Raw genomic sequence first — 12,455 nt, forward strand, 5'->3', positions numbered from 1 at the left:
GAGCTGAGCACCACACTGGCAGCCACGTACTCTTAGCCCGTGGTGGCACACAATCCACTCTGAGAGTCTGTACGTTCTTGTAGCTGTGACTGTCTTACAGAGGCACACATACAGGAGTAGCGGCTTGGACCCGAGAGACTGGAGCGAGCTCATGTCCACCTGTAAGTTCACGGATCTCAGGGAGAGAGACACTGACACTAGCTTGGAGGAACGGCAAAGAGGTGAGCCACGGGTGGCCTACACGCACCTCGCTGCCCTTCCTGCCAAATCCAGAAACAAGAAGAATGTATCTTTTAGATAAACGAGGGCAATGCACATAATTCAGACAAAATGCAGGTTTCCTCTGTTCTGAACCAGACATGAGACAGCAGGCTGGTATTGCCATCCCGGACCTTCTCTGAAGAGCACGGCCTCTCTCTTCTTGCCTCTCACCTCTGTCCCCATCCTTAAACAGGCTCCATCAGGCACCATACGCATGTTATATACAATCCCTGCCAGTTGAAGTAAGAAGCATGTGATGTATATCGGTTGCCTTGACCCTGCGGAGTGTTAAGGTAATGCCGGTCAATACTACCTTAGCCATATTTCCTGACTGCTGGCCAGAATCAGCAAAGAAGCCAGTAGCCATTCCACGCTCCACGAGCCACCATGTTTTACTGTAAAAATGGGATTTGATTTCCTTTCCTAAAGCTATCGAGAAATATTTTTTTTTCCTAATCAGAACAAGTGCCACATGCTCTTAAGATATAATTTGGATTTTCTACAAGTAGGAAGAAAACCATAAAACCCAGGAGAGAATAGGTTAAAGATCTCGAGAACTTTTAAAACTCACTTATCTTTGCATTTTGAGATTGGTATCTGAACTCTTTAGGACTGACTCTCACTTTGAAAGAGTCTTCTATAAACAGCTCATTTTGTACAAAGTGGAAATTTAGGGAAAACCTTAACTCCTCCTTAAACTCTGGCATTTAACGTTTCTGCAAGAAAGAAGAAGAGGTGTCCTAGTGCAGTTTTAAGGGCCACAGGAGCAAATCCTCCTTGCACAGAGCTGTACTCTCCCCTGGACAGGCTCCTGCCCAGTGCTACCCTCATCTCCTAAAACCTAGTGCCAGGGGGTACAGGCATGGTACCCCACTCCCACATGTGCTGTAAGGGTACAGTGAAGTGAGATACTGAGAAACAGAACTGGAGCCATAACATTTTCAGTTTCTATGTCAACGGAATGAGTAATGAGCTTTACATTAATTGTAAAATATACCTCCAACTTGTACTGAAATGCAGGGTCTATTAAGCATGGATTTGCTAATGGCCTTGCTATAAATGGCAGCGATAATGCGTATTCTAATGCTGCCCAACAGCTCCCAGTTTAAAAGCCTGCTTTCAGTTGTCACACTTTCTTCACACAACTTTCAGTTGTCACACTTCACCCACCTGGCTGAGACTTCGTTCCAGAACCAACCTCCTGACATCTACCCACTTCAGCAGCCTCTAGATAAGACTACTGCCTCGTACCACAAACGCCGTCCCCCGTTCAAAGGGAAAGTCTGAGAACTGCCAACATCTCTTCTGTTCAGTCCAACCCACCCAGATGCCCTTGTTCACCTGGTAACGCGATGTGTAAACTAAGAGTATGCCTTAAAATGCCATCACAGGGTTTATTACACGCCACCTTCCCATGCTACTCTGGGCAATACCTAGATAGCCTATATTGGTCTCAGCTTAAACCATTCTTGCCCTGCTCAGAGACTGAATGTCTATTTTTTTCAGACTCCTGGGAGAGAGTCAGGCTGATAACATTAACTGGACAAGATATATTACTGTGCACCGGGCAGACAAGAATCCTTCCTTCTTCATTTGTGGTGCAGATGGGAATTGGAGCCCTGGCTGAAATAAAGATATATCCTCTCAGGACAGACTGAGAGTGCGGTGTGAGACAATCTTGTTACAAGGACTCCTGTGAGCTCTGGCACCTGTATTCATTTTAGAAGAGGAATTGGAAATGTTAGGCTATACAAGGCAACACATAAATGGATAAGGCCAAGCACTTTTTCCACAGTTGTCTTCAGTGTGGAAATCTAAAATCAAGAGTAACAACATTAAGCTATAATACGCCAGCCTCATACTTTGCTTAGGGTCTCGGCAGAGCAGCAAGGCTGTTAAACAAAAGGATGGGACCATGGATGCCAGCACTGGCCCCCGTGGAGTCAGCAGACAGCAAGAAGGATACTGCGACACAGGAGCTGGCACAACTATACCACCACGCAGATGACCCCAGGACAAGGCAGGGCACATCTACATGCTCTCACAAACCCTGTTTTGGAGGCCCTAGGACAAAAGAAAGGCAGGTCAGCCCAGAAGAAACCTTTTCAGCACCTGATCATCAGAAGCAACAACTCTACAGATCACCTACTTGAATGATGAGAGATGCTGAGATACCTAAGAGTAGCTGGCAATGAGCGAGCTCTGCCTTAAGTGGGCTCTGTGGGAGCTGGGCATGACTACGGTGAAGCAACATCACAAATAATCTGTCAAGGCTGGCAACTGCCTGCGACTGACCTAAATTACCCATGTTCACAGACTAAACCACTCTAGAGGACTCTAGTCCTCCTAGACTAAGTTGCTCTTGGCCGAATGTTGTTACTGCCTGCTTGGTAGCCTTTGTGTTTGGGGATTGCAAATTGCTAGCAAGACATATTTCTACTGTAAGAAAACCCCCACATTTTGTATTGTTTCTTTCTTTGAGGTTCTATGGGAAATGGCAAAGATACAACAAGCCGTGGAGGCTGAACTCCCCTTGAGACCTTCTGGTGTGCAGTTAGGACACATTGGCAGAGAGTGGGACGGAGAAGCTGGCATAGCCACTGCACATGCCTGTACTGGCCCAAATATATTTCTGGCAAATGTGAGCCTGAAGACTTGTATCTCTGATTAAAAAAAAAAAAATTTGGTTTGATTTGACATGCTACGTTTGGAGGGAATTAGACTGCTTTCTTTCACGTAAATTGATGTCCCACTTCAAAAGGCAGTGCTTCTCATCGTTGTGTTGCCCCTCAGCCCTCCAAGGATGTATTCGTACAGCCAGGGCCATTTCATTTCTAAACCTTCCTTTGTCTGAAACAGAGATGGAGCCCGTACGGCAGCGGTGCAGTTCCCTGTCCTGGTTCTATAATGTACTTAAAGATCCCCTCCAAACAGCAATTCTCCCAGCCATACCTAAACAAGAGAAGTGAAAGCGTACCTGAGGTATGTAAAAGAGTCCCAGCAGATTGGCCACGGCGGTCGAGATGCCAGAGCCGGTTGCTCCCACGACTGCAATGGTGGAAGGGATATGTTCTGAGCAGTTGCAGAATTCGTCCAGGTTCAAGGAGTCTATCTTGTTCTGGGCCACAAAACTCAGCGTGGCCTCGAGGGCTTTAGAGACTGTATTGCAAGTGTCAAATATCCTGTATCCTAGGGTCATGTTGGGAAGGAGAGTTGGGCTACTGTTTATTTCTTCTATGGCAAAGATCATAGCCTGGAGCCAGCGGAAGCCTCGGAAATTATACCTGGGGAAGCAAAAATAAAAATAAGATAGAGTGAGGAGGAGGGAAACAGAGGAGAGGAGACCAGGACTGAGACAAAGAGAGAGCGAAGAATTCTAGATACAAAAGGCAAAAGCAACTTATGCGACTTCTTGCATCCTACTAAATTTGGGAAGTTTTGCTTTTGCATTCAGTGGTTACAGAAGAGGCGTGCTCCAAGGTTTTGTTCTGGTTTCCAGCTCTTCAGTTTGGGAGCTCATTTCAGAGGTCGTGAGGATGAAGTGAACTTTTCTAAGTCCTCTGAAGTCTGGGAAAGTTAAAAGAGGGCATGCCTGGGGTGTTGGCTCTGACCGGTCCCTCCTGCTCAGTACCCTCAGCCTGGGTCTGGTGATTCCTGAGCAAATGCTCTGACACAAAGCTACACCTACCAGCTTTCCTCCCAGGCTCCTCTGACATGTTTCTGAATGCAGATGGCAGTGTCTGCAAAGCCTGCGCTGAGCGCGATGCTGTCGGGGACTCGGGCTCGGGGATACGCGGTGTGCCGGCTCCCCGCGGCTTTAGGCAGGCAGAGGATGCCAAGGCGCCTGCCAGCTCCGCTCGGGGAAATCTGGCCTCACACCGCACTCTGTGAGAGAGGGCACAGTCAGCCTGTTTATACCAGAGACCAGAGACATGCTATCAATGTAAATCCTAGCTTCCTAACTTGTTAATTAGGTACTTCAGTGTTTTCACTAAAGGAATACGTTTTTATTATAGTGCTGTCATACATTTGCTTTAGACTTGAGCTCAGAAGATGCCGTCAAGAGCTGGGCCGTGAAATTGAAACTCTGTTTTTCGAAGCCTCCTCTGTTCTCTAAAATGGAGCAGCTGAGTTTTCTGGCTCTCTCTTAACTGTGCCGGGAGCTAACCCAGAGCCGGGGAGCGGTGGCGAGACTGTGCTGCAGGACCTGGGACTCCCTGTTTAGAGCATCGCATGGGCTGGCAGCGAAAGAAGCTGATGCGGGGCGAGTGACGACTTAGCCAAAAAAAAAGAGAGAAGCTTCTTCGTGGAAAGCAGCAGGAAGAAAGTCACGGTGATATGTGTTATTCTCAAGTTTTACCTACTGTGTTTCTTCCCATAAAGCTGCAAAAGCAACTGGTTGTGTGCCTGTGAAGCTGCCACGTTTTAGGGTAATTCAGCTGGAATGGCAAAATCTACCATGAAGTGAAACCTGCCCCTCCTTGTAACGCACTATAGGGCAGGACAGCACTTAGTTTGCTGTTTTGTGTTGAGCTGTGACTGGAAACGAGAAAGCGTCAAAGCTGTTATGCTCGAGATCCACTGGGAAAACTGACAGGCCCCCGAACTGGAAGAGCCTGGGGAAACAGCCTGCCCAAGAACAGCTTCTACATGAAATGGTAAATTTTAGGTTTCACAAGTGCCATTTGGAAATGCTTTGAGAGATGTTTCCATCACCAAGGTGAAGATTTCTAAAGATAAGCTTCATGAAATCACAGCCTTCCAGTCTCTGAGATATACGACCTGAACACTTTTTAAATGTTGGATTAAATGAATTGCTTGCAAAGTTGATGTTAGCTATGTCTGACTTCTTTAAAGCTGAATGAACGTAGCGACATTACTCCCATTCTCGGAGTTTTATCTGATTTATCTGGGATCAGAAGTTCTAAAGATACCACATCTAAGGTTTATCTTTAAGTCTTAAAAACTTCATTTATTCAACTTCATTTCACCTGCTCCAGACATCTTTGGCCAACTTCCAGATAAGGTTCTGCTCTGAGGTTGCACCTCAAAGACCAGACAGCATGGTTTCCGTACAAATCTCTTCAGGTCAAAAAGTTGGAGGCCAATAAAAATCCTAGTTATAACTTATGACCAAAGGGACATAGTTAGAAGCAATTTGGTCATTTGGAATATTTTTTGCTCTAGTTCCAAACCGTGAAGGAGCGAGATGCAATGGGAGAGCTCTGAAATAAAAGGACAAGTCTCCGAGTGCAATAGGCAGCGAGCGCTGCGTACAGAAAAAAGCTGTGCCAGGCACACCACGCTGCCCGACGCGGTCAGTAATGCTCGCTGGGAGGGATGACAGCAAGGAGGGGTTCTGTGACGCTTCTTTTTAAAAAGCTAAATATGTTTACAGATATTTTTAATTAAAGTGAAAATAGGATTTGAAGAAAGGAACTCTATTCAGGCTCCTCATGTAAAAGAGAAAAATCTGAAAGCATTTTCTATATTTAAAGGGAAGACTACTGAGAAGCTGGGAAGTTCAAAGGTACCACTATACCACTGTGAAAAGCTTCACACATTTGAGTATGTGTAAAAGTAAATTTAAGCCTGCTCACATTAAATTACGCTGGTGGAGTATGACACGGAATTATTTTGCCTGCTTGGCAGCAATTTGGCTTAATTTTTTTTAAATGCAGCAAGGCGGTATCTTCAAAAGCAGTGAGAACTGGACTGTCTTCCCCTTGGCTTCAGAGAATGTGTTTGCCATTTCATTCAGTAGATGCAGACTGAAGCCCATGATGCACAATTGCTTTTATTTTCCTTTCTGACATATGCTCCTGATGAATGTTTATTTACAGCATAAGGCCTGTACTTCAGGTACCTGAGTTTGGATTGGTTTTGTTTTGGAAGGGGAAGGAGGGCGTGGGGCGTTTTCTGGGAGACTCCAAAATGTCTTCGAAATGCTTTTGATAATTTACCTCGCACTAGCCTGGGCAGGAGACCTGCGGTTCTCTTCAGTTGCATCTCTGCTGATCGCAGCATCGGCAGATCAGGGGAAGAGGATCAGACGGCATGGAGACAAGCACACCTTGCTCCGTCTTCTCTAATACCTGATAGAGCTTCAGACAAGGTCTCATTTTGTTAACTGATACTGTCTTGTATCAGTACTGTAACACAGATATGGTCAGATGAAGGCAGTGCCACTAAACTGGTCTAAATGAAGGAAGGTTTCATGATGCCTTCAATCCTGGTGAATGGAAATTGTGTGGGTAAATTCTCTCCCACTGTACTGTAAGACCCCAGCAAGGAGCTGCAGACAGGTTCCTTTTGGCTTGGTGCGTACATGACTGATGGGTAAGAACAGCCTTTGAACCTGGCAGCAGGTTACACTGGCCCAGCTGACCTCCTGTGCTGTACTGCTGCTGTGCCGAATATGACTACTCGCTGCAATGGTCTATCAACCACGCCGAAAGCTGACCCGTCACTTCCACGAAGAAACTGCAAAGGTTTTGCTAACAGAAGCAAACTTTTCATTAGATTTCCAGAAGCTTTAGATAGCCACTGATATTTTCTTGGTGGAAAATAAGCAGCCTCCAAAACTTATTTTCTGCCATATTACTTTACAGATACCTTGGTGTGGTCTTGTATTTTAACATTTCTGAGGTCTGGTGCTACGAAAAGTGGTCATTAAGCTCTAAATGAGAGTTTAATGTAAATAATTCAGTGCCCAAAGGTGTAGATAGGAATTTTTATTTACACTCAGTTCTTTAAATGTTCCTCCTCTGACGCCTGTTCTCCCACCTGCCAGAGGACACAACCCACTGATCTTTCTGTTCCCAGGCAGGAGCACAAACAGGGAGAGAGAAATCAGAAGCAATTCCTCCACAAATCCTCATTTTAATTGTCACTTCTGCAGAGGACAGATTATCTTTGCAGCTGCCGAGTTTGCTAGACAGTCAGCTCGCAGGACCTGACTGATTCCTGCAGGTTTCTTTCTAGTTGGTGTGTCTGTCAAGGGGTGCTGAGGACGGCTTAAATGTCCATGTTATAAAGCAAGGGTATGTAAATTAAGGGACATAAGCTCACTGCATCGTTTTAGCTCCCCATAGCTCCATCCCCTGTTTGTTTGCTTGTTTGTTTGTCTGGTTTGGTTTGAACAACTCAGACTGTCTGGATCCAGCAGGGAAATGAGTCTTGATCCCTGTTGGTCTTCATAGAGGAATAATTCACAGCCTCATGTGAATTCCTGACCTTCGTTTATCAGAACTTGCAAGGCACTGAACTAAAAGCAATAGAACATGAAGGAAAAGAAGGAGAAAGTAACGTGAAAGCTGTAAACGCAGCTTTCATTTACCCTCCCACATCCGACAGGTACTTTTATTCAAGAACGGTGGCGAACCCTGCATACGCCTCTTGGCTCACGCCAGTACTCCTCTTTCTCTAGTGGTTGTATGCACATACTAATTTCTCTGTCCTCTGTGGATTTCCAGTACATTAATTACATGTTATTGCTGCTACTACCACTGCTATTACTAAGCTATGCAAAGGGGAGACCTTCAGTCGTTTGTCGGATTCCTGTAGTCAGTAGGTATAACGAGTTGCTTACTACCCTCAGAAGTTAGGGCTATGGGTAAGGGGAATTATGCAGACTAGAGAAAATTTTAAAAAATAAAAAATTAGAATTCAGAAGACGGGTGGAAGAAAAAGAGGAAAAGAAAATAATTTGGTCTCAGGGAGGAAGTTTTAAATATCGTGTTATCCATTCAGTTCTGCAGTGGGATTAGCAAAGACATCCACAAGGGGCAGAATTAAAATTCTCTGCTCTCTCCGGCAGCCACGCAGACTCAGCGAGCTGAAGCGTCCCCGAGCCGCGCTCTGTGCAGTCCTGCGCTGTGACACGGGGACGAGGTCTCACCACAGCTTCGCAGCCTGAAAGCTATGCGTCACAGTGTGGGACCTTGGGAATAGACAAAATTTGCAAAATACAGGGAATATGCGTTAAAAATGATGACCTAGTGACACCATGCTGGCAACACTGTATGTGTTCTGTGTACTGTGCTCAGTAAAGACACGTCCTCACTGCAAGCAGTTCATTACAGTAAGAGGGATCCACGGGTACCACCCATCTGTGCACCAATGCTAGCAATAATACTAACGGTACCGCCACCATCGCTACTGCTGATCTACCTGAAATCAAGAAAGGATGGAGAAATCGGGCCCCTGTGGGTGCTGACGGGGAACGGGGGTCAGGGACTGCTTGTGCCGTGCTCAGCCTCTGCCTCCACGGCACACATCAGATATGCATCAGCAGGTGTTACAAGGAAAGCTGCTGCAACAGCACCTGAGGCTTACAAAGACAGAAGCCGTATTTATACCAAATGCAGGATACTTGATTGCTTAAACAGTAAGCCATGTGAGTATTTCTAAAATACAGGAAAGAAAATTGCTCTCACTTTCCATCTGACATTTGCTGTGGCAAAATCATGAGTAAGTTTTCACTTTGGACTCTACAACTCAGTGCTTAAAGCATGAAGATGAATTTTCAGTAGAATCAGCACAAAAAGAACAGAGAACAGATCGTTACTGCGCCCTTTTCCTTTCGCTGCTGAGTTATGTATATAGTTTTCCAAATAATCGTGTGCAAGGTATGCACAGTAGGTTCAGGCCAGTACGTATGCTGAGCTGGGGAGAAAGGTGCCGTGCCGCAAGAGTATGAAGAGCATGAAAACTGAAAAAGTGGAGGGAAAACTCTCCTACCCATTTCGAGAAGCCCTGTTTGGGAGCATAGGTATGGCACTGAACACAGCTGAATGTGTGGGAAGATGTCCAAACAGCACAGACCAGGTTGAACGGTCCTCAAAAGAAAGGAAAGCCACATTATCTTAAATTGTTTGATACTGAACTCCAGAAGAAACAGGGGCAAACCACCCACAGGGTTTCAGTGGGACCCTTAGGCCTTTTCTTGTCTCAAAGCAAGGAGCTTTTCATATCATCTGATGACTTGTTGCTGTTGCCGCCGAATGGAGGAGTATGAGGAAAGAGAGAGGATGCCCGCATACTCCTGCACTGACCTGGCTCTAATTTTCTTACGCGATATGAGACACATTTTCATATCTAATAAAGACATTAAAAGCTGTACACAGCCTGGCTCTAATTTTCTTATGTGCTATGAGACACATTTTCCTAATTCTCTAATAAGGAGATTAAAAGCTGTACACAGACATCTAAAAAGGGTATAAAAACTGATTTGCCTCAGCTTTGAAAAGATACAGCAGCACTGGAGAAGGCTCAGAGAAAGGCAACAAGGGCAGTCAAAGGTATGGAACAGACGCAGCACCTTTGGTTTGATGAGGGACCATGCTTACGGTCTTCTAGTGGATTTCCCACCCTATAAAAGTTTTTGAAGCTACAAGATTGGCGAGATTTTACTTTGGAAAGAAACTAGAGCCTATCTTTTTTTTTTTTCCTTCTCCCCAGAAAATATGAGTTCACTCATTCCAGACTAGCCACCTGCCCAGAACTGAGGAAACTCAAATGTGATATGAAGGACTCATGACTTGAAGAATGTATTGGGCTCTTCGAGTCAGCATGCACAACCCTGCCCCAAGCTACTACCTAACCACGGAGTCCAAAATCAAAAAGGACCACTATGGTTGTGTTGTGAGATCTCTGTACGAGTCCAGTCAGAGGAATTTTCTGACTTTAATTCTGCTTAAAATAGAAAAACGGTTTCAGGAAAAAATATCTGCTTTCAATTTAACATGTACCAATAACAAGGAAAACACCATAGCACATAAGCTGTCCCATGGATTAATTATCTTCATCAAGAAAACCTAATGACCAGTCTCAAAACGTCTTCCCAACCCAATCTCTTTTGAATTAAACCTTTCCTGGAAATGGACATTTTCTGATGTGCAACGAAGGAGCTTCCAGTCATCTCTGGTCCAATCACCCCCTTGTTTAGTTGCTATTACCTTTGCAGCTAGATCTCTGCCTCTCATTAAGTATTCTCTCTCCATCTGCATTATACTATCAACTCACAATTTATCCAGCTCCCTGAAGGAGTGTGGCAAGGCGGCACAAATGCCTCTTCAGTCAACTCCTCTCTTTTGCACCTGCAACCTCTCGGTGCAGGGCTAAGAGGAACACAGATTTTACCCAGGCAAACTGCAGGTGGAGGATGCCTTTTAGCAGATCAAATGCCACCCAGACGGATCTCCCACTGTGTCCCTAAAACAGCTGGTCCGGCTTTTCAGGATTTGCCCGTTGTTTGCAGTGCTACCTCATAAACAAATCTTTTGGCAAGCACACGCTTGTAGTACTCGTGGGGGAACAGTCTCCCGTGATTCGTTCTAATAACGTGAGCATGTGAAGGGAGTCACCGAGGCTGACCCAGCGCTGACAGAAATGAAAGCTATGCTCAGTTTGCAAATATCTGCGCTGTCCTGCCTGCCACCTGGAGCAGGTGAGGACGACCACAGGGCTGAAAACCTCCATCGCTTTTCAGCGTTCCGCTTGTGAAATGCCGCATTTGAGAGAGAAAAAAAATGCTGAAAATCTGGCAGAGCTTCTTGCTCCATGAAGCGGACATTTCACATACATTTAGTTCATGACTTTCTTGTGCATGCACAGAAGAAGCCAAAAGAAACTCTGCTTAATTACACTTCTTTCTGTGTGCTCGCTATGAGACCATCTGGGGATGATCTCATCACCTAGATGGATGTGTCCTGCTCAGTGTCCCAGCGGGAAACCACACCTGGAATCTGTAAGCACAGCAGGAATGCTGTCAGCCATTCTTCATTACCATCTGCAACAAAACCGTACTAGATCCCCGGTGTAGGATGAGAGGTCCAAATAATGCCAGATATACAATTTTTCACGTATGATTACAGAAGAGGACCTATAACACTGAAGTGTTTTCCCATGCATGGTCACGACAAAATCCCACATCAATTTCTTCTGTTTTGTCTATATGACATTTCAGTTGCAATCAGTTTCTGTCACACTTTATGCGTGTTATGTGCAGGGTTGTAAGGTCAAAAATTCCTCATGTTTCATCATGAAAATGGCTACACTTTAATAATAAGATACTTTGTTTTCATGTGCATTTCTCCCTCCAGGCTTAATTGCGAAAGACTTAAGACAAAACCTATATGCACTGTTTACGCAGAAGAAAAGGACTTTGGGTGAGGAAAGCCTGGGCAAGGAGTTCAAGTCTGGGACTTTGTAAAGGTCCTAAAGAGACATCTATGTGTTCAGTGGCATTTTTCAAAAGCAGTGACCTATCTCACTTTCACCTATTCACTTGTTGAGGCAATTAAACAGTTTGTACAAAGTCTTAGAAGATGACAGGCAGAACTGGGGAAAAAAAAAACAGCAAAATTTGATTTCTAAGCTATTCTGCTATGCATGACTGTAATCAAATGAACTTAAGGACACACTATGGGTTATTTTCCATCCTTCTGCTAGGAATGCTGATTTTCAGGTACTATTCAAATGTCCACTGTGAATGGCCAGACAGATTCATGTTTTGGCAGCTTTGGGTAATACAAGGATTGCCCTCTTTCACTGCCCAAGTATTACTTATGTTACTGTTTAACATACGCACTTCCTGCCTGTACACACCTGCTTTATTCCAGTATTTACACCATACTTTCCCATTGCCTCTACCACCATCAGATTACAGCCTGTATTTACACAGTGCATAGCATTTCACCTGCAGCCAAGAAAGGGCAAGACTCCCTCACCAAAACTTCTTTTTTTTTCCTTCTTTTCGTGGCTTACCTTATACACTCCACTGATTCTGGTCTTGATTTTAGATCCTGGTCTTTAGCAGCCACTCCAAAATGAATGGGGAACAATCCTCCGAGAATAATGTCTCCCTTCTTCTGTGCCCGTTGGTTTGGCCCATAGGCAGCTGTGTTCCAGGTAAATAGCAAAAGAATCAAGCAGCAGCTATATAAAGTCATTGTTCCTCTTTTCACCAGGGGGTTATAGGGTGCAAAATTGGAAAAGGTGATGTAAGAAAGCAGATGTCGTAATGTCTAAGCTTTTCCTTTCCTTAATACAGCACAGGGAGGATTTGGGACACATGTCTGCAGGGAGATAAGCAACAGGGTGGGAGCCACAGTGCTGGTGTTTCTCCCTCTGTCTTCTCCATTGCAAAACAACAATTCAGCCGTCCTTCTTTCTTCATAACCAAAGCATTA

General features: G+C 44.9%; 1 protein-coding gene across 1 annotated transcript in view; it reads right to left on the bottom strand.

The window, feature by feature from the left end:
• Window positions 1-12,215, bottom strand: part of CASR (calcium sensing receptor) — a gene marked incomplete at both ends in the record, with an annotated part of 40,997 nt that extends 28,782 nt beyond the window's left edge. Inside the window, 2 exons of the mRNA XM_082337186.1 lie at window positions 3,239-3,545; window positions 12,031-12,215. Of these exons, the coding sequence (XP_082193312.1) occupies window positions 3,239-3,545; window positions 12,031-12,215 (492 nt within the window). The remainder of the gene's footprint in view (window positions 1-3,238; window positions 3,546-12,030) is intronic.
• Between the last annotated feature and the right edge of the window lie 240 nt (window positions 12,216-12,455).

Source organism: Platalea leucorodia (genome assembly GCF_965183815.1).
Source record: "Platalea leucorodia genome assembly, chromosome: 2".
In the NCBI taxonomy this organism is placed as follows: Eukaryota; Metazoa; Chordata; class Aves; order Pelecaniformes; family Threskiornithidae; genus Platalea; species Platalea leucorodia.